Consider the following 26,846-nt stretch of genomic DNA (forward strand, 5'->3'; position numbering starts at 1 on the left):
CTTGTGTACTGGATTCCAATTGCTAATATTTTATTTGGAATGTTTGCCTCTGTTCATTAGTAAAGTTGGTCTATAGTTCTTTCTTGGTACTATATTTTTCAAGGTTTGGTTTTAAAATGATGTCAGCAGCATAAAATGAATTGGGGAGCGTCTCAATTTTCGATTGGATTAAATAACTGTAATAGGTCAAATAACTGTAGACCTGTGTGTTCTTTAAAGGTTAAAAGGTTGGAAAGCTATTAGGTTCTGTTCTTTTTGTTATCTAAAAGTGGATCTTTAATCACCTTTCAGATCTCTTTTGTGATGTGTTCATTCTCACATTGCTATAAAGAAATACCTGAGATCGGCTAATTTAAACAGAAAAGAGGTTTGGGCCGGGCGCAGTGGTTCACACCTGTAATCCCAGCACTTTGGGAGGCCGAGGTGGGTGGATCACCTGAGGTCAGGAGTTCAAGACCAGCCTGGCCAACATGGCGAAATCCCATCTCTACTAAAAATACAAAAATTAGCCAGGTGTGGTGGCATGCCCCGGTAGTCCCAGCTACTTGGGAGGCTGAGGCAGGAGGATCGCTTAAACCCGGGAGGTGGAGGTTGCAGTGAGCCGAGATCACGCCACTGCACTCCAGCCTGTGTGACAAAGCGGGACTCTGTTCCCTGCCTCTCCTCACCAAAAAAAAAAAAGAAAAGAAAAAAGAAAAGAGGTTTGGCTGGCCACGGTGGCTCATGCCTATAATCAGAACACTTTGGGAGGCCAAGGCAGGTGGATCATTTGAGGCCAGGAGTTCAAGACCAGCCAGGCTAACATGGTGAAACCCCATCTCTACTAAAAATAAAAAAGTTAGCCAGGCATAGTGGTGTGTGCCTATAATCTCAGTTACTTGGGAGGCTGAGGCACAAGAATAACTTGAGCCCAGGAAGCAGTGCTTGAAGTGAGCCAAGATCACATCACTGTACTCCAGATTGGGTGACAGAGTGAGACTGTCTCAAAAGAAGTAAAATAAAAAATGTGTTGCCATCAAGTTGTACACAGTATTCTCTTATAATTCTTTTTCATTTCTAATTTATTTATGATTGGCTCCTTTCTTATTCCCAAGCTTAAACACTTTTTTCCTGTCTCCTTAGTGAGATTTTTAAGGAGTTTATTATCCTTTTAAAAAAAACTAATTTTCGCCGGGCGCGGTGTCTCAAGCCTGTAATCTCAGCACTTTGGGAGGCTGAGACGGGCGGATCACGAGGTCAGGAGATCGAGACCATCCTGGCAAACACGGTGAAACCCCGTCTCTACTAAAAAAACACACAAAAAAACTAGCCGGGCGAGGCGACAGGCGCCTGTGGTCCCAGCTACTCAGGAGGCTGAGGCAGGAGAATGGCGCGAACCCGGGAGGTGGAGCTTGCAGTGAGCCGAGATCACGCCACTGTACTCCAGCCTGGGCGACAGAGGGAGACTCTGTCTCAAAAGAAAAAAAAAAAAACAACTAACGTTCAGATTTATTCATCCTTTTTACTATTTTTATGTCCTAGTTTACTAATTTCAGCTTTATCTCTTTTAGCTATCTTTTATTTTATTATTTTTTTAATTTCTTAAGATGAGTTTTAGGTCATGTATTTATATATTTTTTTTTCTTTTTTTTTTTTTTTGAGACACGGCCTCACTCTGTCACCCAGGCTGTAGTCCAGTCACGTGATCTCAGCTCACTGCAGCCTCTGCCTCCTGCAGGTGAATCTTCCCACCTCAGCTTTCCAAGTGGCTAAGACTACAGGTGTACGCCACCATGCCCAGCTAATTTTTGTAGTTTTTGTACAGATGGGGTCTCACCATGTCGCCCAGGCTGGTCTTGAATTTCTGAGCTCAAGTGATCTTCCTGCCTCAGCCTCCCAAAGTGCTAGGAATACTGGCGTGAGCCACCGTGCCTGGCCTAATGTTTCATTTTTAATAATAAAGGCATTAAAGCGACAACATTCTAATTGAATATAGTTTTTGTTTTGTCCTATAGGTTTCAATCTGAAGTGTTCTGTTTTTCATTGCTTTCTAGATAGTTTACAACTTCAGTTTTTATTTCATCTTTGATCTCAATGTTATCTAGGAGTATGTTTATTAATTTACAGGCATTCATAGGTTTTCTTGTCACCTTTTCACTACATTTTTCTAGTTTTATTAAATTATGATCAGAGCATGTGTTTTGTAAACTTGCTTTTTTTTTTTTTTTTTGAGATGGAATCTTGCTCTGTCACCCATGATGGGGTGCAATGGGGCAATCGTGGCTCATTGAAACCTCTGACTCCCAGGTCAAGCGATTCTCAAGGCTCAGTCTCCTGAGTAGTTGAAATTACACCCAGCTAATTTTTGTATTTTTAGTAAAGACAGAGTTTCTGCCATGTTGGCCAGGCTGGTCTTGAACTCCTGGCCTCAAGTGATCCGCCTGCCTTGGCATCCCAAAGTAATAGGATTACAGGTGTGAACCACAATGCCCTGCCTAAACTTGCCTTTTTTTTTTTTTTTTTTGAAACAGAGTCTCACTCTGTTGCCAGGCTGGAGTGCAGAGGCGCGATCTCAACTCACTGCAACTTCTGCCTACGGGTTCAAGCGATTCTCGTGCCTCAGCCTCCCGAGTAGCTGGGATTACAGGCATGTGCCAACACACCCAGCTAATTGTTTGTATTTTTAGTAGAGACGAGGTTTCACCATGTTGGCCAGGATGGTCTCGAACTCCTGACCTCGTGATCCACCTGCCTCGGCCTCCCAAAGTGCTGGGATTACAGGCGTGAGCCACCGCGCCTGGCCCTAAACTTGCTTTTTAAAACATGTGTTGACCAGGTAAGTGGCTAACACCTGTAATCCCAGTGCTTCGGGAGGCCAAGGCTGGTGGATCACTTGAGCCCAGGAGTTTGAGGTTACGGTGGGTGCCCAGATGTCTCTTCCATTTCAATTTTTTTTAACCTTTTTATTGTGTATCTCCAGATAGTCTATCAACATCCAATGAGAAATATATGTATTTCCATAGTCTATCAGTATACAATAGATATCCAATGGATTTTTGTTTGTTTGTTTGTTTGAGACAGAGTCTCGCTCTGTCACCCAGGCTGCAGTGCAGTGGTGCAATCTCAGCTCACTGCAACCTCTGCCTCCCGGGTTCAAGCGATTCTCCTGCCTCAGCCTCTGGAGTAGCTGGGATTACAGGCGCGCGCCACCACACCAGGCTAATTTTTGTATTTTTAGTAGAGATGGGGTTTCACCATGTTGGCCAGGCTGATCTCAAACTCCGACTTCAGGTGATCTGCCCACCTTGGCCTCCCAAACTGCTGGGATTACAGGCATGAGCCACTGAACTCGGCCTCCAATGGATATTAATGGACTATCTCAAATTTGTTATATATAACATATATTAATACATAAATATATAATTATATAAGCATAAAATATATAAATGAATATATAGACACATATATTGTATTATAGCTGTGTTCCTCTGTAATCATATGTATTTTATTTTATGCACTTAAAAACATTCAGATAAGGGGTGTACGACACACAAGGAAAAGCTAAGAACTCCTACCTTTAACAATCCCACCTGCCCCTACAACTTCAGTAACCATTTTTCCACCAATTACTCACCTGAATTGTTTTCTCCAATTCAGATCTTTCTTGAATTCTAGACCCACATATTTACATACAAATACCTCCACTGGACGCCCAAGTGAGGCTTTAAAGGAACCTCTAACACAACATGTCCAAAACAAAACTCATTTTTCTCCTCAGTCTGATCATTTTCCAATGAAAACTTTCTCAGAATATGGTGCTGGGAAAGCCAGTAGCCTAGTCCATCTCCCTCACCTTCATATCTAATCCTCACCAAGGTCTGTTGATTTAATCTCCTAAACTTTGTTCATTTCCGTCTACTTTCCTCGTAGTGTGGAGGTGGAGGTTACTGTGACCTTACTTGTTTTAGTGGAATGGGAAGGGCACAGGTCAGATAGACATGGGTTAATGAGTAGTGAGTAGGAAGCACAAAAAAGGAGGACATAAATACAGACAATTCCTTTAGAAACTTTGGACAAAGAATCCTAGAAGATTTTGGAAGATGGTATCTTTCATTCCTTCAATCCAAACAACACTGTTCCCTGGCACCAGTAAATAGGCAGAGCCTCAGATCTCTTGCTAGGCTTTACAAGGTAAACCAGCATAAAAACACCCCCTCCGCTCTGTGAGGATATGAAAGAATTTGTGTGTGCTTGGAGGTGGGAGGTACCTGTAATATTACAAAAGGAGGCCGGGCGCGGTGGCTCAAGCCTGTAATCCCAGCACTTTGGGAGGCCGAGACGGGCGGATCACGAGGTCAGGAGATCGAGACCATCCTGGCTAACATGGTGAAACCCCGTCTCTATTAAGAAATACAAAAAACTAGCCGGGCGAGGTGGCGGGCGTCTGTAGTCCCAGCTACTCGGGAGGCTGAGGCCGGAGAATGGCGTGAACCCGGGAGGCGGAGCTTGCAGTGAGCTGAGATCCGGCCACTGCACTCCAGCCCGGGCGACAGAGCGAGACTCCGTCTCAAAAAAAAAAAAAAAATATTACAAAAGGAATACTGCAAGACGTGCATCTGGACAGATACAGTAACCTCTTTATTGATTTCCTTCATCCATCCCTGCTCTCCTCCAAACTGTTTTCCACGGGGCAGCCATGAACTTCAAATGTAATTTCTGATCATATTTAAATTCCTTCCTTTGCTTTCCTCACTAGTTTTTTCTCCCTGACTCCAGATTCATACTCTGGACCACAGTCACTAGAGACGTATTTGGATTCCTCACACTATGTTCTCTTCTATCACAGGCCTTCATATGTGCTGTCCCCTCTGCTGTCTCCACCCTTTCGTTGTTTGATTAACTCTGACTGATTCATCAGCTTTTAGCTCAAATGTCATTTCTTCAGGGAAGTTTTCATTGCCCTTCAGGACAGGCTAGGACTCCTGACTTTAATCACATCCTGTCCTGTTCCTTCATAGTACTTGTCATAGTTTGCAGTTACATATTTGTTGTGATTATTTCATTAACATCTGTCATTTCTAACAGCTGGGACCCCTGTGAAGGGGGAAAGAGCCTCTTTTCATACCATGGTATCCTCAACCATGACATTAAGTTAGTATAAAGCCTAGCACACTGAAGATACTCAATAATGTGTGCGTATGTGTATACTGGCCAAGGGCCTGGATATGCAAAGCAAAGCAAACATGGACTGTGGTGATCTTATAAGGAGACACTAAACTGAGTGGCTATTTCAGGGCTCCCTGAAGAACATCTCTATGGTTAGGCCTTTGTCATCGGCAGCATATAATAGGATATACCATCTACTTGTTTGGTTTCTGAATCCACCCACACTCAGCAATGTGAACTCTCAGCTTTCAGAGAGAGACCAACCTTGAGATAATTGCCATTTCTTTCTTTTCTTTTTCTTTTTTTGAGACAGAGCCTTGCTCTGTCACCCAAGCTGGAGTGCAGCAGTGTAATCTTGGCTCACTACAAACTCCACATCCTGGATTCAATCGATTCTCATGCCTCAGCCTCCCGAGTAGCTGGGATTACGTACGTGCACCACCAGGCCTGCTAATTTTTGTATTTTTAGTAGAGACGGGTTTTCACCATGTTAGCCGGGATGGTCTTGAACTCCTGGCCTCGTGATTCACCTGCCTCGACCTCCCAAAGTGCTGGGATTACAGGTGTGAGCCACCATGCCCAGCCCCATTTCTTCATTTGACCAATATTTATTCTGAACCTATCCCTACTGTATTCAAACACTGTATTGGGGGTGGAAAAACACAGATGAATGAGGCCTGGCTATTATTCTCAAGGAATTTATAGTTTGGAAGCATAGTCAGATACACAAATTATAACTTCCTCTCTTATTTATTTATTTATTTATTTATTTATTTATTTGGAGATGGAGTCTTGCTCTGTTACCCAGGCTGGAGTGCAGTGGCACGATCTCAGCTCACTGCAACCTCTGCCTCCTCGGGTCAAGCGATTCTCCTACCTCAGCCTCCTGAGTAGCTGCGACTACAGGTGTGTGCCACCACACCCAGCTGATTTTTGTATTTTTAGTAGAGACGGGGTTTCACCATGTTGGCCAGGATGGTTTCAATCTCCTGACCTCATGTGATCAGCCTGCCTTGGACTCCCAAAGTGCTGTGATTACAGGCATGAGCCACCATGCCCAGTCCATACTCAAAAGTTTTAAAGAATCTCAGAGAAGACAGTGACTATCAAAGCATTTCGTAAAACCCTAGCTTAGCCGGATGTGGTGGCTCACACCTGTAATCCCAGCACTTTGGGAGGCCAAGGAGGTGGATTATGAGGTCAGGAGATTGAGACCATCCTGGCTAACACGGTGAAACCCCTCCTCTACTAAAAATACAAAAACAAAAAATTAGCCAGGCATGGTGGCATGTGCCTGTAATCCCAGCTACTCAGGAGACTGAGGCGGGAGAATGGGAGGTTTCAGTAAGACGAGATCACGCCATTGCATTCTAGCCCGGGTGACAGAGCAAGACTCCGTCTCAAAAAAACAAAACAAAACCGCCATTGCACTCTAGCCCGGGTGACAGAGCAAGACTCCGTCTCAAAAAAACAAAACAAAACCACAAAAAAAAAATCCCTAGCTTATAGAAGTCTTGGTCGAGGTGGTTCATGCCTGTAATCCCAGGAGGCCAGGAGGTTGAGACCAGCATGGGCAATAATATAGTGAGACCTCTGTCTCTACAACAAATTTAGCAAATTTAAATTTAAGTTTAAAAATTAGCCAGGTGGGGCCGGGTGCGGTGGCTCACGCCTGTAATCCCAGCACTTTGGGAGGCTGAGGCAGGCAGATCACCTGAGGTCGGGAGTTCGAGACCAGCCTGACCAACATGGAGAAACCCCATCTCTACTAAAAATACAAAATTAGCCAGGCGTGGTGGCACATGCCTGTAATCCCAGATACTCAGGAGGCTGAGGCAGGAGAATTGCTTGAACCTGGGAGGCAGAGGTTGCAGTGAGCCAAGATTGCACCATTGCACTCCAGCCTGGGCAACAAGAGCAAAATTTCGTCTCAAAAAAAAAAAAAAAAAAAAAAAGCCTGGTGTGGTGCTGCACACCTATAGTCCTAACTACTTGGGAGGCTAAGCCCAGGAGTTTTCGGGGCTGCAGTGAGCTATGATTACACCACTACACTCCAGCCTGGATGACAGAGTAAGACCCTGTCTGTAAAAGAGAAAAAAAAAAGTGCTATTTAGAATAACTACCCAAGGTGGCATACTTTTCAAACCTTCTAAGCTCTCACTTTGGACCTGTTTACACCATAAGAATGCAATTTACTTGGCCCACATTAGACAACAAGCCCCTTAAAAAATAACCATCACTATGCTGGACGCAGTGGCTCACGCCTGTAATCCCAGCACTTTGGGAGGCCAAGGCGGGGATCACTTGAGGTCAGGAATTTGAGATCAGCAGTTTGAGAAACCCGTCTGTAGTAAAAATACAAAAATTAACCGGGAATGGTGGCACGCGCCTGTAGTCCCAGCTACTGGGGAGGCTGAGGCAGTAGAATTGTTTGAACCCGGGATGTGGAGGTTGCAGTCAGCTGAGATTACACCACTGCACTTCAGCCTGGATGACAGAGCAAAACTCTGTCTCAAAACAAACAAACAAGCAAACCATCACTAGGTAGGTTTTTTTTTTTGATACGGAGTCTCGCTCTGTCGCCCGGGCTGGACTGCAGTGGCCGGATCTCAGCTCACTGCAAGCTCCGCCTCCCGGGTTTATGCCATTCTCCTGCCTCAGCCTCCCAACTAGCTGGGACTACAGGCGCCCGCCACCTCGCCCAGCTAGTTTTGTCTATTTTTTAGTAGAGACGGGGTTTCACTGTGTTAGCCAGGATGGTCTCAATCTCCTGACCTCGTGATCCGCACGTCTCGGCCTCCCAAAGTGCTGGGATTACAGGCTTGAGTAACCGCGCCCGGCCACTAGGTTGCTTTTTATGTCCTTGGCTTTCATTAGACATAACAAAAAGTATCCATGTCAATTTTGCTTTAGCATTTGTTGTTAAAATCTTCTTGATTGCTTTATTAAATCATTAACTGTTTCCTAATAAAATCACATGAGAAACTACCTTTAGAATTTGGTTATACAGGAAAAAAAAATCTGTGATGTCTCCTATGATTAATTCATTCCTTTCAGATAACAAAATAAATTCAACATGTACTGTGTTTTCATTTTTACCCTAGCATCCAGGAAACTCAGAACTACATTCTTCCTTCCTTCCTCCCTCCCTCCCTCCCTTCCTCTCTCTCTCTCCTTCCCTCCCTCTCTTTTTCTCTCTTTCTCTCCCTCCCTCTCTCTCTCTTTCTTTCTTTTTCTTTTTTGAGACAGGGTCTCACTCTGTCTCCCAGGCTGGAGCGCAGTGGCACAATCTCAAGGTGGCGAGTCCAAGCAATTCTCCCACCTCAAACTCCCCAGTGGCTGAGATTAAAAGTGTGCACCACTACGCCTGCCTAGTTTTTGTATTTTTAGTAGAGACAGAGACAGGGTTTTACCATGTTGTCCAGACTGGTCTCGAACTCCTATCTTCAAGTGATCCACCCGCGTCAGCCTCCAAAGTGCTGAGATTACAGGCATGAGCCACCGCACCCAGCCAAGAACTACATTTCAAATTCAGTTACAGTCTTGTTTAAAACTATGATGATTGTGATCTCCTTTTTCTCTGGCCCTAATATTCTATTTCTAGTTTTCTAGCCTATTGTAAAGTCCCTTTATGCTCTTTTGGACAAGAGAGGAGATAAAATTAACATTTGGTATGCTGATTTTAGAATTATTTCTGCAGTTTTACAAAGATAAATGCAAAAATACATGTCCTATGTTATGATATTTAAAGAATGTGTAGAGGTTACTCCGGGCACATTGCCTATGGGGTAGCCCTGTTCACAAGGAGCAGGGGGAAAAAAAAAAAAAAGAATTTGTAGTAACTGAAGATGATCCAGAGGAAAGCAACGGAAAAAGAACAATGAATGGGGACTGGGATAGTATGCCCATATTCTCCAACTCAAATATTGTGGCACATTGATGTAGCATATGGGCTAATAGAAGTGAATATCTGAAATTCGGACTGTCCTGAAAAATCCTGGAGATATGTTGAAGACAGATCCCAGGAGTCATGGTCATTATTCAGCATATACAAGAAGTTACAGAAAGGCTTCATCCTTTCTTTGGATCACAGATTCCTTTGATGATCTGTTGAAAACATCGGAACTGCTCCCCAGAAAAATACAGAAGCGTAGAGTTTCAGAAAGCAGAACCCTCCTGTTACCTATTTATTTTTCCAGAATATCAAAAGCACTTTACAGTTGGTATTGCTGTAAAGAATTCAGAAAGACGAGGAAGAACCTGAGCTGCCAAGTCAGATGGGAAGAATGGCAAATCAGCTACTAGCTGAAGTTCTTAACACTCTGAAGCCATTCTAACACGGTTTAAGCCAGTGGGTGCTTTTTGTGTATTCTCAACTTTTTAAAGTAACATATCCCTTCGGTGAGGTGCTTAAGGTATGGGTCAGCTATCTCAAAAATACTCCCACAAACACCCCCACCCTCGCTCCCACCCCACAAATCTGCAAATAATTTCATGGGGTTCATGGACTTGCTAAAGCCCATCCTCCAATACTCGTTTCTGTTTAAGTGCAGACTTCCCAGGACTCAGCGGAATGCCCTTGATGACCTTTAACAATCACCCTTTTATCATGGGGACGAGAGCGGCCTAGAACGTTGTTTTTGGAGTCACCAGACCCCCATGGCCCCTCACCAGACCCCTTCAAGCTCTCCCCTCCCCCACGCCCGCGCAGCGCAGGTGCGAAAACCTTAGGGGCCACCCGGGCGCTACAGCCCCAAAGCGGGGGGGGGATGGGACCCTGGGAGGGGCGGGGGTGGGGGTGGGGGCCTTCCCGGTGTTGCTTGGTGACCACGCTCTCCGCCCAGACCGTTCCATTTCTTCAACAGGGGGTGCCCCGGGCCGGGCCGGCGCTGACCAGCCTCGCAGAGCCACCCTCTTCCGGCCTGCCCCCCTCTGTCGGGCGATGGCGTGCGCCCGTGACGTCACAGAAGGCGGGGCCAGCGCCGCTGCCGGGTGCTGGAGGCGCCATTGGAGCCGGCTTGGCTGGCGAGCCCCGCTGAGGAGCCGGAGCTTGGGCCGCAGTTACCGCCGCGTCCGCTCCCGGTTCCTGGTCCCTCAGCAGCATGGCGTGCGGGGCGACGCTGAAGCGGCCCATGGAGTTCGAGGCGGCGCTGCTGAGCCCCGGCTCCCCGAAGCGGCGGCGCTGCGCCCCTCTGCCCGGCCCCACTCCGGGCCTCAGGCCCCCGGACGCCGAGCCGCCGCCGCCGCCGTTTCAGACGCAGACCCCACCGCAGAGTCTGCAGCAGCCCGCCCCGCCCGGCAGCGAGCGGCGCCTTCCAACTCCGGGTAACCTGCGCTGCTGCGGGCTTGGCAGGAAGCCAGGCCCAGGCATTTTTTTGGGGGCGTTGGGGGAGGGTTGGGAATACCAGGCCAGTTTACCCAGGGACCCCTTCTTTGCCTTGAGAAAAGGGAACTGGGATGCCGCTGGGTCTGGTTGCTTCCGGGGATGGGAGGCATCCGGGAGGGGTTGTGGGGCCACAGGGTCGGTTTTCGGTTTTCTGGAGCAGGAGAGCCTGGAGGGGTGGACACCAAAGAGGAAGATGGGAATATCTCTGGCCGCTCAGGGCCCTCCTTGTCGCTGAAGCCCCTCCTGCCTCCGCTGGCCGGGTCTACACCGAGCCATCCTGCAGATCCACTGGGCCATGGAGAATTGGATTCTGCTCACGAACCTGGCCTAGAGGGCGGGGGTGGGTTGGGGGCGGGTTACCGGGAAGGGGCGCGAGTGCGTGCTGTTTAGCGCTGTACTGTGTAGCTTGTAGGGAGACATGATTTCCAGAAGTCTTTAGGGACTCAGAGGCCGCCGGAAGAGTCACGGAATCCAATTTCAACCTGATCATTTCTAAGGGACTGGCCACGTTCTTTTATTATGTGGCTATTGCCTTGCACCATATATGGCTTGAAATCGGTAGATCATTAGTTAGAATTTGAGAATCCTACGACGTACGGAGGTTCTACAGAACTAAGAATGTAACTGTCCTTAACAGGGACTCTCCAGTAATGCATTCCACTTTGTCCAAGGAAAAGGAAGGACTGGCATTACAGTAGACACCTCATAGCGCAGGAGTAGAGGGGAGGGTGCTTCAGCATTAATATTCTGCGATTTTAAAGGACTTCCGGAAATGAGGGGGACGTCTCAATAATGGATTAGGGCAAGTCGTTTTTTTGTGTCTTCTTCTATTCCTCAAGCTTAAGCAAAACCTTAGGCTCACCCTAAAATCATCCTTTCTTCACCCCTTTTCAGTAGCAGTGCCTTCAGGTTTCATTTCCTCCTTTCTCTGCATATCGATCCGCAATGCAAATTGCAGGCCTTCTGCCTCACGCCAAGATTCCTGCACCCCGCTAAAGCTCTCCCAGACTTCATATCCTTAAGTCGAGTTCACTTTTTTATTCTAGAATTCCAAGTACTTATGCACTGTGACCATATCTTACCTAGTCAGTCTCTTACGCATTTTTTTCAAACTGTGCCTCTGCTCTTTCCTCCAGACCCACCGGTCTGTGCCCTTATCATGTTTTTCCCTTCTGTTTGCTAATCCCAAAAGAGTAATTACTTCGTCTCTTATCCATTACCTGACTAACCTGCCCATAAAAACGCTGTTCTACTTTAAATTCCCTGGCCATTCATTGTTGTATAACCTTATGTACAGAATGAGATAATGTTTGCGAAAGTCCATTTTAAAGAACCCTCAAAGACAGGCGCCACAGATGGCCACTTGCAGGGATGTTTTGTTCTTCCTTGGCTCCTGCAGATACCTAAAGATAGTCCATAATCTTTTTGGGTCTCACTTCTGCAAATTGGAGTTAATATTTGCCCTATCTTTTGTTGAAGAACCCTCAAGATAGTTGCAGAAAATATTTTGAAAAGTATAAAGTGATGGGTTTAATGTAAATGTTTTATTTTTTCAATACTACCCTCTAGACTAACTCGGTTGTAGTTCACATTACAGTAGCTGCTTCGTAAGTGATTTTTGGGCCAGGCGAGGTGGCTTACGCCTGTAATCCCAGCACTTTGGGAGGCCATGGCGGGTGACATCCTGGCCAACATGGTGAAACCCCGTTTCTACTAAAAATAGCCGGTCGTGGTGGCGGGCGCCGTCCCAGCTACGCAGGAGGCTGAGGCAAGAGATCACTCAAACTCGGCGGGCGGAGGTTGCATTGAGCCAAGCTCATGCCACTGCACTCCAGCCTGGCGACAGAGCGAGACTCCATCTTAAAAAAAGTGGTTTTTGTTGTGGGGGGAGTGGTGGCGTGGGCCTGTAATCCCAGCTACTAGGGAAGCTGAGGCAGGAGAATCCTTTGAACTCGGGAGGCAGAGGTTGCTGTGAGCGGAGATCACACTATTGCACTCCAGCCTTGGGCAACAAGAGCAAAACTCCATCTCAAAAAAAAAAAGTGGGCAGGGTGTGGTGGCTCACACTTGCAATCCCTGCACTTTGGGAGGCTAAGGCAGGCGGATTGCTTGAGCCCAGGAGTTCCAGACAAGTCTATGCAACATAATGAGACCTTGTTTCCACAAAAGAATTCTAAGGCCGGGCACAGTGGCTCACTCCTGTAATCCCAGCACTTTGGGAGGCAGAGGCAGGCGGATTACTTGAGGTCGGGAGTCTGAGACCACCCTGACCAACATGGAGAAATCCCGGCTCTACTAAAAATACAAAATTAGCCGGGAGTGGTGGTGCATGCCTGTAATCCCAGCTACTTGGAAGGTTGAGGCAGGAGACTCCTTTGAACCTGGGAGGCGGAGATTGTGGTGAGCCGAGATGGCGCCATTGCACTCCAGCCTGGGCAACAAGAGCAAAACTCCATCTCAAAAATAAAACAACTCAAAAATTAGCTGGGTAATTTTTCTGGAATCCAAAATGCTGCAAAGTCTGAACTGTTCCAAAAACTGAGTGTCAATATGACACTTAAAGGAAATACTTATTCATTGGAGTTTTTCTGATTTGGGGTAAGGGATGTTCAATTGGTAAGTATAATGGAACTATTCCGCAATCCAAAACTTCTGTCTCAGGCATGTTGGATGAGGGATGCTCAATCTGTATGGTACTTTTTGTGGAAAGGTCCTGTAGAACTAAGGCTTTTATTGCTTAAATCTTTATTGAGTGGTAGGTGGATTCCAGGCATGGAGGAAGGGGTTGCTGACCACAGTAGCGTTTTAGCTGAGTCTTTTTTTTTTTTTTTTGAGACAGAGTCACTCTGTTGCCCAGGCTCTGTTACCCAGGCTGGAGTGTAGTGGCGCAATCTCGGCTCACTGCCACCCCCGTTGCCTGTGTTAAAGCGATTCTCCTGCCTCAGCCTCCCCAGTAGCTGGGATTACAGGCATGCGTCACCACGCTTGGCTAATTTTTTTTTTTTTTTTGAGATGGCATTTCATTCTTGTTTCCCAGACTGGAGTGCAGTAGTGTGATCTCGGCTCACTGCAACCTCCACCTCCCAGGTTCAAGCGATTCTTCTGCCTCAACCTCCCAAATCGCTGGGATTAGAGGAGCATACCACCATGCCCAGCTAATTTTTGTATTTTTAATAGAAATGGGGTTTCATCATATTGGTCAGGCTGGTCTCAAACACCTGACCTCAGGTGATCTGCCCGCCTCAGCCTCCCAAAGTCCTGGGGTTACAGGCATGAGCCACTGCACCCAGCCTGCTAATTTTTGTATTTTTAATCGAGACAGGGTTTCACTATGTTGGCCAAGCTGGTCTCGAATTCCTGACCTCAAGTGATCTGCCCACCTCGGGCTCCCAAAGTGCTGGGATTACAGGCGTGGGCCACGGCGCCCGGCTAGCTGAGTCTTGATAAAGTTTGAGCAATAGTCCCATTTCGAGCACAGGGAAACTGTGAGAGCAAAGTCCAAAAACTCCACAATTTAAGGAAAGAATAATGTAAATGAATTGTAGTGGAATCCAGATGGAACCAGGAAAATAAATTGAGGCCAGATCTTGGAAAGTGTTGACTGCCATGTTCAAGAGTTTGATTTTTGGTTTGCAGCAGGTAGGAATACTGTAGAGTGTGGAGGATGGGCTTAGACCTGAAAGAATCTGGCAGCACCATCTCAAGTAATGGAGGCAAGGATTAAAATTATCCACTGTTAAAATGAAATTTGGGTTTTTCTTTTAAAAAAAAATTTTGTGTTTTATATGGCCTTCAGAAGAAAATCATATCTACTTTCTTATTTTTCTCCCATGGATACCGTGTTTAGATTTCTGGACTTCTTAGTCCTACCACCCTCAAAATAGTATCTTTCCATTTGTTAACATTGCCATACAGGAGGCAGAGGTTTATCAAAGACCTTCTGTTCTCTTGAGCATTTTCCTCTTACTTGTCCTTTCTTGTTTCAAGTATTTCTAGTTCTTATCCTTGTATTGGCTCTGGCTTGAGGAATAAGACATTTTAAAATGAAGCGGGCAGCGGTGGCTCTCGCCTGTATTCCCAGCACTTTGGGAGGCTGAGGCGGGTGGATCAGCTGAGATCAGGAGTTTGAGACCAGTCTGGCCAACATGGCGAAACCCTGTCTCTACTAAAAATACAAAAATTTAGCTGGGTATGGTGGCGGGTACCTGTAATCTCAACTACTCTGGAGGCTGAGGCAGGAGAATCACTTGAACCTGGGAGGTAGAGGTTGCAGTGAGCTGAGATTGTGCTATTTGCACTACAGCCTGAACAACAGAGTAAGACTCTCTCAAAAAATAAAATGAAGTGAAAACTTAATAAATTCAGGAATCTAAAATATGAGCTTCATAGCACTGTCTTCCTCTTCCTTTTTTTTTTTTTTTGAGGCAGAGTCTTACTCTGTCATCCAGACTGGAGTCCAAAAGCGTGATCTCAGCTCGCTGCAACCTCCGCCTCCCGGGTTGAAGCAATTCTCCTGCCTCAGCCTCCCAAGTAGCTGGGATTACAGGTGCATGCCAGCATGCCCAGCTAATTTTTGTGTTTTTAGTAGAGACAATTTTGCCATGTTGGCCAGGCTGGTCTCTAACTCCTGATCTTAGGTGATCCGCCTGCCTAGGCCTCCCAAAGGGCTGGGATTACAGGCGTGAGCCACCATGCGCAGCCTTTTTTTTTTTTTTTTTTTTTTTTTGATACTGGGTCTTGTTATGTTGCCCAGGCTGGCCTCAAGTGATCCTCCCATCTAGGCCTTCCAAAGTGCTAGATTGCAGGCTTGAGCCACTGCACTCTTTTTGTTTGTTTGTTTGTTTGTTTGTTTTTTGAGACAGAGTCTCATTGTGTTTCCCAGGGTGGAGTGCAGTGGCGCAATCTCTGCTCAATGCAACCTCCGCCTCCCGGGTTCAAGTAATTCTCCTGCCTCAGCTTCCTGAGTAGCTGGGACTACAGGCACCCGCCACCACGCCCGGCTAATTTTTTGTATTTTTAGTAGAGACAGTGTTTTACCATGTTAGCCAAGATAGTGTCGATCTCATGACCTCGTGATCTGCCTGCCTCAGCCTCCCAAAGTGCTGGGATTACAGGCGTGAGCCACCATACCCAGCCGGCCCATAGCACTCTTAAAGCATCTCCTACATTGTTCCAGTATTTAGGCTGAACAATTCCAGTATTTAGGCTGAACATTGTTCCAGTATTTAGGGAGTGTGACTATGTGTGGAACCACTTGAATTCATGTCAGTTCCTGGACTGTACTGTCACTTGTTATGACATTATTGTTATCTTTGGTTTTTATTTTTATCACCTTATCAGGTAGGTATTTGATGTTTATATTGAAGAAGTAAAGATCTTGAATAACTTCTCAAGGTTATAGTCACACAGCTAGTAAGAAGCAAAGTGGCATTGTTAATACCTCCTTTAAAAAAAAGGTGGTTATATAGCAAAGTATACACTAGAATAATTTGAGTTGTTTGAGATGGGTACAGTTATCTATTTTTTTTAAATTAGTAGGTACAAACAAAGAACTTGAAAACCACATCCTTTCAGATTCTTTGTTGTTTCTAGGAGTGTATTTCAAGGTGGTTAGTAATTTGTGTTTCCTGGGCTCCCTTTAATAGTGTTAGCAAATTTGCTTTGTGATTACCTTGACTTAGAATCTCCCCACACACTGCGTTGCCTCTTAGGATCAGAAAATTATTTTCTAAGCCCTGGCCATCACTTCTAGACATTAAATCTCAGTTATTTCCTTGGTCAGTGTCCACACTGCAAACATAATGGTTTCTGCTGCCCTCTTTCCCAAAGTTTGTTTTGATTTGTTTTTTAGATAAATCATCCAGGCTCCCCTGTGGTTTTTTGTTGAGATGAGATTTTGCTGTGTTGTTCAGGCTAGTCTCCTGGGCTCAAGGGATCCTCCCGCCTCAGCCTGCAGAGTAGCTGGGATTACACCCAGCTTTGGAGCCACCACTTCCAGTTCCAAAGATGCTTTTTTAAAGTCCCATACGGGACAAGAGCTTCCTTGTTAGAAGGCCTTGGGCAGTATGAGACTCACCCCTTAATACCCTAGTTTGTGAAACTGTAAAATTTAAAGGAGATTAAAAAATAGTCCCTGTTAGGTAAACAGAGGTTTCTTTTACTGTAGATTGTACTAGTTAACCATCCAGCTAACTGCAGATCTTGTGTTCACTGCCACAGGAGAACGAGTAAAGGGAACTCTGGCTGGTTTATGCCAAAGTAGCTGTTCTTTTATGCATTGTTGAAATAGTGGCAATAAGAACATACTGTCTTTGAAGACACTGGGGACTGCTTTGTACAGTATCAACATTTTGCTTGTTTATGTGGGGAGAGGGAAAGATTGAGACCTACATGCCAAAGGGAGTATCTGAAGTCTAGTCAGAAGATCTTTGTCTCTTCCCACTTCTGAAGAAAGTTTGAAGAAACGAGACAATAAAGTGAAAGCTCAAGTTTGTTTCTTTTTTGTTAGAGCAAATTTTTCAGAACATAAAACAAGAATATAGTCGTTATCAGAGGTGGAGACATTTAGAAGTTGTTCTTAATCAGAGTGAAGCTTGTGCTTCGGAAAGTCAACCTCACTCCTCAGCACTCACAGCACCTAGCTCTCCAGGTAAGCCCGCTTTGATCTGCAAAATCCACGTAAGAGTTTGTAAATGGTGCTTATAATGATGAATCCAGAATTGGCCTCTAATGTAATACAGTTGCTAAAATGGGTATATTAATACTTAAAGATGTTTTTAAAACTATACAGTCATGAAATTGGAAGAAACCTCACATTGATTTGATGTGCTTCCATCCACCCAATCAATGCAAGACTATCTTCCTGTGTAACTGCAATGTGTAATGTTGTAGCCAGTATGTAATAAATAGCCACATACGGGCTATTTAATTTTAAACTAATTAAAATTAGATAAAATTTTGGCTGGGCGAGGTGGCTCATGCCTATAATCCTAGCACTTTGGGAGACTGAGGCAGGCGGATCTCCTGAGGGCAAGAGTTCAAGACCAGCCTGGCCAACATGGCAAAACCTCGTCTCTACTAAAAATACAAAAAAATTAGCCAGGCATGGTGGCTCGCACCTGTAATCCCAGCTACTCAGGAGGCTGAGGTTACAGTGAGCTGAGGTCACACCACTGTACTCCAGTCTGGGTGACAGAGTGAGTCTCTGTCTCAAAAAAAGAAAAAGTTTTTTTTTTCAGTAGTCACATTTCAGGTACTTGGTAGCCACATATGGTTGTTGTATTGTACATACAATTACAAGATATTTCCATAATTGCAAAAAGCTCTGTTCAACAGGGACTGCTCATTATTGACAAGTGGTCAAAGAGGATGTGCTAAAAAATAGAATCTCAAGGTTGGAGACGATCTTTATGGTCATGTAGTGACTCAGTTTTGCCTGCCATATTGCCTCTTGTTGGAGTTCAACAGCCCAGTGTTTGACCATCTCCAGTGGTGGTGAAATCTGTCTCCTTTAACAGCAGAAGAGTCTATTTCCTCATAAAGTATTCTACTTAACAGTTCTAAAGGTTAAAAGTTACCTTGATTAAAAATTGTCTCCTTACAAAATATGAACTGGGGTTTGGCTGGAATTAGGGTTAGGGGAGAATGAGATACTGCTTGATGGGTAAGGGGTTTTAGTTTTTGTAGTGATGGAAGTGTTCTGGAACTAGAAGTGGTGGTAGTAGCGCAACATTTTGATTATGCTAAATGCCACTGTCTTGTTTGCTTTAAAGTGATTGCTTCTATGTTATGTGACGTTTACCTTAACAAATTATTATTTTTTTAAATCCAGAGTTCCTGGCTCTGGAACTGCACCCTTTCTAATTGCTCTTGCACATACATGATAAACCTGTCAGTGGTTACAACAAGCACTATTCTCTTGAGATTTCAGTAATATAATTTTAAAGTAATAGGATATGTTATGGTTAACAAAACAATTACAAATAATGACTAGTGAGATGTTTTGGTTAAATTTTATTTGTAGAGAAAAAATATATCCTTTAGTTAGTTTAAGCAAACAGTTATTTGTTCCAGGGTGTTAAATGGCTTACAGGCTAACAAATGGCCAAAGAAACAGATTTTAGCCTGAGCTTTGAAGAAAAACTCAGAACTGGGCTGCCCCCACCCCCGCCCCCCTGCTTTTTTTGTTTGTTTGTTTTTTGTTTTTTGAGATGGAATCTTTCTCTGTCGCCCAGGATGGAGAGCGGTGGCATGATCTCAGCTCGCTGGAACCTTCACCTCCTAGGTTCAAGCAATTCTGCTGTCTCAGCCTCCTGAGTAGCTGGGACTACAGGCGCCCACCAGCACGCCCGGCTATTTTTTGTATTTTTAGTAGACACGGGGTTTCACCATGTTGGCCAGGCTGGTCTCAAACTCCTGACCTCAAGTGATCCACCTGTCTTGGCCTCCAAAGTGCTGGAATTACAGGTGAGAGCCACCATGCCTGGCCAGGGCTGCTGCTTTTATCATGATCAGAAAGCCACTTGTGGGATCTGTTCACTTGCCAGCTCCAGAACCAGGCTAGTAGAAGCTTATCCCTGTGACTTATCTCTGTACTGAATTCAAATCTTCTGTGAGTGAACCTGATTAGGACAACGTTTTTTTCTTTTTTCTTTTTTTTGAGACAGAGTTTCACTCTTGTTACCAGTTTGGAGTGCAGTGGTGTGATCTCAGCTCACTGCAACCTCTGCCTCTCAGGTTCAAGCGATTCTCCTATCTCAGCCTCCCGAGTAGCTGGGATTACAGGTGCCCGCCACCTTGCCCAGCTAATTTTTTGGTATTTTTAGTAGAGATGGGGGTTTCTTCATGTTGGTCAGGCTGGTCTCGAACTCCTGACCTCAGGTGATCCGCCCACCTCGACCTCCAAAAGTGCTGGGATTATAGGCATGGCCACTGCGCCCGGCCTTTTTTTTTTTTTTTTTTTTTTTTTTTGAGATGGCGTTTTACTGTTGCCCAGTCTGGAGTGCAGTGACACAATCTCAACTCACTGCAACCTCCACCTCAAGCAATTCTCCTGGCTCAGCCTCCTGAGTAGCTGGGATTATGTGCATGCCCCACCACGCCTGGCTAATTTTGTATTTTTAGTAGGGACAGGGTGTCTCCACGTTGGTCAGTCTGGTCTCGAACTCTCCACCTCAGATGATCCGCCTGCCTTGGCCTCCTAAAGTGCTGGGATTATAGGTGTGAACCACCGCACCTGACCCATACTCACGTTTTCTTTTGGCCAGGTTCCTCATGGATGAAGAAGGACCAGCCCACCTTTACCCTCCGACAAGTTGGAATAATATGTGAGCGTCTCTTAAAAGACTATGAAGATAAAATTCGGGAGGAGTATGAGCAAATCCTCAATACCAAACTAGCAGGTAGGCCGAGGCAGTAACTATGCCATTGTCCTTAACAGGGTTCAGTTAAGAATTAACGCCAGTTAAATAACTTAGAAAAAGAGAGTAGGACTTCATGCAAGGGAGTTTATTGAGTTGAGGGTATTGAAGTTACTCTTTGGTAGTTGCAAACACGTCATTTATACATTATATGGAAGGACTTTGTTGTTTTGTTTGTTTGTGTTTTGAGATGGAGTTTCGCTGTTGTTGCCCAGGCTGGAGTGCAATGGTGCGATCTCGGCTCGCCACAACCTCCGCCTCCCAGGTTCAAGCAATTCTCCTGCCTCAGCCTCCTGAGTAGCTGGGATTACATGCGCCACCATGCCTAGCTAATTTTTTTTGTATTTTTAGTGGAGACGGGGTGTCTGCATGTTGGTCAGGCTGGTCTGGAACTCCTAACCTCAGGTGATCCGCCCACCTTGGCCTCCCAAACTGCTGGGATTACAGGTGTGAGCCACTGCGCCCGGCCAGGACTTTGTTTTTTAAATAGAGACAAGGTTTTGCTATGAGCCCAGCTCCAGGAGTCTCCAGCTCTAGGCCTCAAGAAATACTCCACCTCAGCTTCCCAGAGTGCTGGCATTACAGGAGTGCTACACTTTGTCCAGTGGAAGGGATTTTTCATTTGCATTTCTAAAAAGAAACAAACCAAGCTCTTGCAATAATTTTGTGTGTCAGTAAAGGCATTGAGTAGGCCATTTGGGCTAGCTGGCTGGTAAACAGATGGTTGTGATACTGTACTAAACTCTCAACAGGTGTTATGGAAGAGTGCAGTATTGTCAACATAGTCAAACTTCCTAGTAGAAGTCATAGTTATGGATGTGGAGAGTTGGGTGTGATTTGGGAGGAACAGTAGAGTGAAAGCAAGGCTAGGGCAGGCTCTGGGTTCTAAGAGGAAGGGTGGAGAATTCATATTGGGAAGCTATTTGTCATCCTGACACTTGATTCTTAAAAATTGAGGGAGAGTTGCTGAGGATAAGTATGTACCGTCTTCTCACAGAACAATATGAATCTTTTGTGAAATTCACACATGATCAGATTATGCGACGGTATGGGACAAGGCCAACAAGCTGTAAGTATTGCTACATTTTCTTTGAATTTTCTGTTTCAAGAGCAAAATTTCTACACTGACTCTTAACTCCTGAGAGTAAAAAGTCCCTGTGAAATAAAATGTGCCTGCCAGTGTGCTAAGCGCATTAAATCCACACCAAAGCTTATATAATCCTCACAGTGACCCTATGAGGGAGTACTATTATTAGCTGCATTTTACCGGTAAAGATAGCACTTACAGAGGTTAAATAATTTGCCCAAGCTTATATAGCTAGTGGTTCAGCTAGGATTAAAATCTAGGTAGTCTGACTCAAGCACCAATTTGTTACCTGTCTTTTCTCCAGAAAGATAGTTTCAGTTGTTAATTTATGAAAGTTGATTCCTTAAGTTAGTTTATCAAGTGTGGTCAGGATTTCTTATCCTAAATAATTTGCAACTACCAGATAGTCAAAGCATAAAATATAAACAGCTGTATATCTAACTGAATTTGAGTGAGGTTCCTTAAATTCTTGATTTTTAGTATCTTTTAAGTGGTGACTCATCGTTCATGCTATTTCTCACGTTTACTATTAGTGAAAATTTTTAAAGCATGACACTCCAATTTTTAGTATTCTTACCTTTTTGTTTTTTATTCCTAATTTACAGATGTGTCCTGAAGCTTTGTCACATATCTGGGTACCAGGTTTGACCTCAAGAGATGGCTGCTGTACACTTTTTGCAACTGGTTTGATATCACATTTCAGCTCCAACTTTGCATCCTGAGAACACTTAAACGTTTCTGCAGGTCCATTTTATACAACTTGAAAGACCGTAAAACTTTCTGGTTGCCACAAGCATATCTTTCTTTTCTGCTCATCCAATAAACAGCTGTGCCCTACTGTGATAGATTTTCCAAACAAAAATACCTGGAGCAGCAGTTTAGCAAAATATGCCTTCAGTGGCACTCAACAAATGGAGTTTCCCCAAGCACAGTTCTGTAAGAAGTGCGTGTGAGAGTGTGTGTATATGTGTGTATGTGTATTTTAAGTTATTATTTGTATTGTGCAAAAAAAAAATTTTTTATCTTGGGGATTCTGGCTGTGAATTTGGTGCACGACAATTATGGTAAAAAAACATTTGCTTGGTCTACAGGAGATCATTAATGTTTTGTGACCATATAAGTTGTAACAGTGGATTGTTTTTATGTGTAGGTATTGTTAAATACAGGGACTGTTTCCAGGCACAGAACATGAATCGTAAGTTAGGATGGACATTAGATGTGATTATGATGATAAAGCGAAGGTCTGCGGTCCTACATCTACAGATGCGTGGTGAGAAATTAGAACAAACTGGAGATGGGCCATTGACACATGGACTCTGCCTGGGCATGTTAGGAAAATACTTTGACTCCAAGCCTTAAAATACTCACATGGAGTCGGCGCTCACCTCATTCACACAATCATAGAGCTCCCTGGACACTGAACCTCTAAAGGGAAGAGGTCTACCCTGGAGCCAGGAGTATCAGGGTTTGCTTGGGAGCATGAGAGGTGAGCTCAGGGCTAGGCCTGGGCCAGGCCCCGGCAGCACTGCTACTTGGGAGGAGCCACTTCACCTTTGTATTAGTTATTAAAAATATAATTTGGGCTGGACGCAGTGGCTCACGCCTATAATCCCAGCACTTTGGGAGTCGGAGGCATGCGGATCACTTGAGGTCAGGAGTTTGAGACCACCCTGGCCAATACGGTGAAACCTCGTCTCTACTAAAAATACAACAAAATAAGCTGGGCGTGGTGGCAGGCGCCTGTAATCCCAGCTGCTTGGGAGGCTGAGGCAGGAGAATCGCTTGAACCTTGGAGGTGGAGGTTGCAGTGAGCACAGATCGCCCCACTGCACTCCAACCTGGGTGACAAAACGAGACTTCGTCTCAAAAAAACCATAGAATTTGGATCCTTTGGTCAGATTCTCCCAAATTCTTTTGAGGTGTCCATGGTCAACTGCTTCAGCTTTGTTTTGGCAACCCCCTGCCCAAAGTCGCACATAGGCTGTTCTTCACCTTGTTTCCAAGGCTGAGGAACAGAAAGTAGCCTCTGTTTTGAGGAGGTGGAAGTTAAGTATACATTTATTTTTTACTGTGACTTGTTCAGGACCACATTTTACAAAATGCCTTGTTTCCTTTATTGTTTCTGGAAAGGAAAGTTCTATTAATATTGTTTTACTTTGAATATAGAATAGTTTTTTTAATTAGGGCTTATTTTGAAAAATTCTGAGTTTAATTCAAATGTATGCCAATACCTTCCAAAGTAAGGTAATATTCAGAGACAGTTGTTCTGATCAGATGGCTTAGAGAAATTTCTGGAATATTCAGATTCGAAGATTCCTTATTAATGAATGTCTTTGACTTAAATCTAACCAAAAACTGCAACATTATTCTTTGTACATTTTCATTATATAGTGTTAACAAGCTTAGTTGCAAACAAATAAAATACTTAAGCTATTTGTTTACCTTGCCTTCTTAATACTGTGATAATGTTTATTAATTCACATAACTTATGTGAGAGCTGCTATAACCATTTCCCCAGTTAAACATTGCATTGAAGATTTATGGACCTTTAAAAAAAAAGCCCAACAGTGATTTTTTTTTTTTTTAGTAATTAAAGAATGATTTTACTTTGTATTTGAAGGGGATTTGTTTCATCTCTTCTTTTTTCAGGGTAGTCACTTGTTCCTAAAAGAGGAACATAGCAGTGGCTGTAATGGGAATGACTCTGTAGTGGTTAAGTCACACCAAAATAAGGAAAGAGCAGCTGTGGGGGCCATCAAAAGCTGTGGAGGCTGGACCAGTAATGGGGAATGCTGCCCCACTGAAGTCTTACTGGAGATCAGTGTGATGTGCTCACTTAACTATAGAGTGTCAGCCCCCATTCCAACTAAGTGACTCCTGGCTGGGAAGTAGAGTAGGTTTCTCTAAGGAAAATGACACCTGCTCACCCCACCCTCTCACTATACCCGTTGTTGTTAGGCTATCGTATAATGATAAGGTTGCCCTCTGAGGCCACAAGGTAAGACCAAACCGCCAGGGCTGGGCTTTGGGATCCGCTCTAAATAGACCACACATGTTTGTTTAGTGTTTATAATCTAGAGAAAAGAATTCCTGGGACAGAAAATGGGGGCCTGGAAAGTGGATCTTAGACTGGTGAATGAAATAATTTTTCTCTAGACCTTGATTTCCAGAGCTTGAATTTAAGGGCATTCCTAGGTAGAGAAATGTCTTTGTCACATGGAAATTATAGACCAAGGAAGACATCAACCTACAAAAACCTGTAAGGGTCTCTCAGGACCAGTGTTTTCAGAATATCTGGTGAGCTACTTAATTTTTTTCTCTATTTTAATTCCAGTTATTATCCTCTTGATAAAGTCTTAAGCGTAAGGGGAAAAAAAGGAGTAAGTGTCCATCCTTGGGTCAGAAGTTAAAAGGAAGATCAGAACTCCTAAGGCAGTGATAATTGTTAAGATCTTCCAAAGGGGAAGACCATCAGGGAGTACAATAATTTAAGCCAGTGGAGCGCAGTGGCACACACCTGTAATCCCGGCAGTTTGGAAGGCTGAGGTGGGCGGATCACCTGAGGTCAGGCGTTCGAGACCAGCCTGACCAACATGGTGAAACCCCATCTCTATTAAAATACAAAAATTAGCCGGGCAGGTGGCGGCACCTGTAATCTCAGCTACTTGGGAGGCTGAGGCGGGAGAATTGCCTGAAACCAGGAGGCAGAGGTTGCAGTGAGCCAAGATCGTGCCATTGCACTCCAGCCTGGCAACAGAGCAAGACTCTATCACAAAAAAAAAAAAAAAAAAAAAAATTTAAGCCAACCTTTCAGACCTGGTGAATCTTCTGCTTACCATGGAGGATTGGTTGGCTAGCGTAGTAGTTAAAGGACTGACTGGGTGTTTGTAGCTCTGTAGTTTAGTTTCTTCTCTGCCACTAATTTGCCTATGTCAGCCTTGCCAGGTTAATACACTTGCTGAACCATGGCTTCCTTACCTGTAAAATTGAGGTTATAGTAGGTACATACTGGGTTTTGTTTTCAAATGCAAGAAATAATCCACGTAAAGAAAGTATTATAGCACAGCTTAGGACATAGACTGTGCACTTTAAAATGTTAGAGCAGGTTTCTTTATAGTAGTCTTTGTCAGACCTGGAGACCCAAACTTCAGTGTCCCAAGTAGTGATTCTCAGCTTTCCAATATGAATAGCTCCTTGTTAACATAAAGATCTCACTTTTTCTTATTAGAATTTGTACCTTTAAGTGTTTGGTTAAGGAAATAAAAGATGAATGACAACTGAATTTGGTAATGCCTTCCTGTGACTCTGTATTCACTATGTATGTTTTGTATGTTAATATAGCAGGGTCATACAAAAACTGGCCTATTTTTGTAAAGTTTTGTAGAAAAACTGCTGCACCTATTCATTTCTCTGTGGCAGCTTTCACACTGCAACTCGACTTGAGTAGGTGCTACAAAGACCGAAGCGTGGGCCACAGAGCTGAAAATACTTACTCTATGTCCTTTTACAGAAAAGTGTGCTGGCCTTTGCACTACAGCATGAAGAAACATTTGGGAGAAAGCATACAGGCTGGGCACAGTGGCTCACGCCTGTAATCCCAGCACTTTGGGAGGCCAAGGCGGGCAGATTACTTGAGGATGGAAGTTCAAGACCAGCCTGGCCAACATGGAGAAATCCCGTCTCTACTAAAAATGGAAAATTAGCCAGGCGTGGTGGTGCATACCTATTAGTAATCCCAGCTGCTAGGAAGGCTGAGGCAGGAGAATTGCTTGAACCTGGGAGGTGGAAGTTGAGGTGAGCCAAGATCGTACCATTGCACACCCGCCTGGGCAACAAGAGCAAAATTTTGTCTCAATTTTAAAAAAAGAAAAAGCAACAAACAAGGCAAAGTTACTTCATTTATAATCCTTGTTGCATCATGAGTTGGTGAACACTTCCCCTAATATGTCATTCTTAATTATGTTACACCTTAAGTTGAGGTGTGATGAAAATATCCTTTTTGCTTAGAAATAAAAACTGATTGCCAAAGTAAGTATGTTACAGAAAAAGCTACTGAACAACTGTTTGGAGCACTGATTCTCAAGGATGGGGACAGGAAGCAATACTATTTGGGGAGGGGAAAAGATTTGAAATGACCAATTTTATTTCAAGCATTTTTAATTTTGGAATTTTAGGTACAAAAATGGATGTGAATTTTGTTTAATAGAAGATAGCACAGCTCTAAAGATTGTAAAATACTGTTCTTAAGAAACAGAGTTGGCCGGGCGCGGTGGCTCACGCCTGTAATCCCAGCACTTTGGGAGGCCGAGGCGGGCGGATCACAAGGTCAGGAGATCGAGACCACAGTGAAACCCCATCTCTACTAAAAATACAAAAAATTAGCCGGGCGCGGTGGCGGGCGCCTGTAGTCCCAGCTACTCAGGAGGCTGAGGCAGGAGAATGGCGTGAACCCGGGAGGCGGAGCTTGCAGTGAGCCGAGATCGCGCCACTGCACTCCAGCCTGGGCGACAGCGCGAGACTCCGTCTCAAAAAAAAAAAAAAAAAAAAAAAGAAACAGAGTTTAATAGTGCCCATGGGCTATTAAAAAAGAACAGAAACTTCTCTGCTACTCTGGAGTCCTTTGTTAAAAACAGATTGAGGGAGTGCTGTAGTCTTCCAGAGCTACAGTTAAACTGGATGAGGTTGGACACTTGGAAAAAAGCGTACGTTTACCCACCCTAAACCACACCTTTTTTTCCTTCTTTTTTTTGAGATGGAGTTTCGTTCCTGTTTCCCAGGCTGGAGTGCATTGGTGCGATCTTGGCTCACT

General features: G+C 44.5%; 1 protein-coding gene across 3 annotated transcripts; it reads left to right on the top strand.

The window, feature by feature from the left end:
* The first annotated feature begins 10,086 nt into the window (after window positions 1–10,086).
* AKIRIN1 (akirin 1) lies at window positions 10,087–23,478 on the top strand. 3 transcript variants are annotated; one of them, XM_025392062.1, is made up of 5 exons: window positions 10,087–10,470; window positions 17,040–17,180; window positions 19,798–19,932; window positions 20,948–21,019; window positions 21,643–23,478. In XM_025392062.1, exons 1-5 carry the CDS (start codon window positions 10,248–10,250, stop codon window positions 21,651–21,653), a joined length of 582 nt encoding a protein of 193 aa, XP_025247847.1. In that variant the 5' UTR covers window positions 10,087–10,247; the 3' UTR covers window positions 21,654–23,478. The 3 variants fall into 3 exon arrangements, with proteins under 3 accessions (XP_025247847.1, XP_025247854.1, XP_025247862.1); XM_025392069.1 differs by lacking the exon at window positions 19,798–19,932 and having other exon boundaries at window positions 10,108–10,470; XM_025392077.1 differs by lacking the exon at window positions 17,040–17,180 and having other exon boundaries at window positions 10,115–10,470.
* Window positions 23,479–26,846: the final 3,368 nt, after the last annotated feature.

Source organism: Theropithecus gelada, chromosome 1 (genome assembly GCF_003255815.1).
Source record: "Theropithecus gelada isolate Dixy chromosome 1, Tgel_1.0, whole genome shotgun sequence".
NCBI classification, from domain to species: Eukaryota; Metazoa; Chordata; class Mammalia; order Primates; family Cercopithecidae; genus Theropithecus; species Theropithecus gelada.

What these genes read in the sequence shown, in the direction of transcription:
- AKIRIN1 (XM_025392062.1), top strand. Translation starts at nt 10,248, where the DNA reads ATGGCGTGCGGGGCGACGCTGAAGCGGCCCATGGAGTTCGAGGCGGCG. An exon ending in CACAGCACCTAGCTCTCCAG is followed by an intron (nt 17,181 to 19,797) that starts GTAAGCCCGCTT and finishes TCTTTTGGCCAG; the next exon opens with GTTCCTCATGGATGAAGAAG. An exon ending in CCTCAATACCAAACTAGCAG is followed by an intron (nt 19,933 to 20,947) that starts GTAGGCCGAGGC and finishes GTCTTCTCACAG; the next exon opens with AACAATATGAATCTTTTGTG.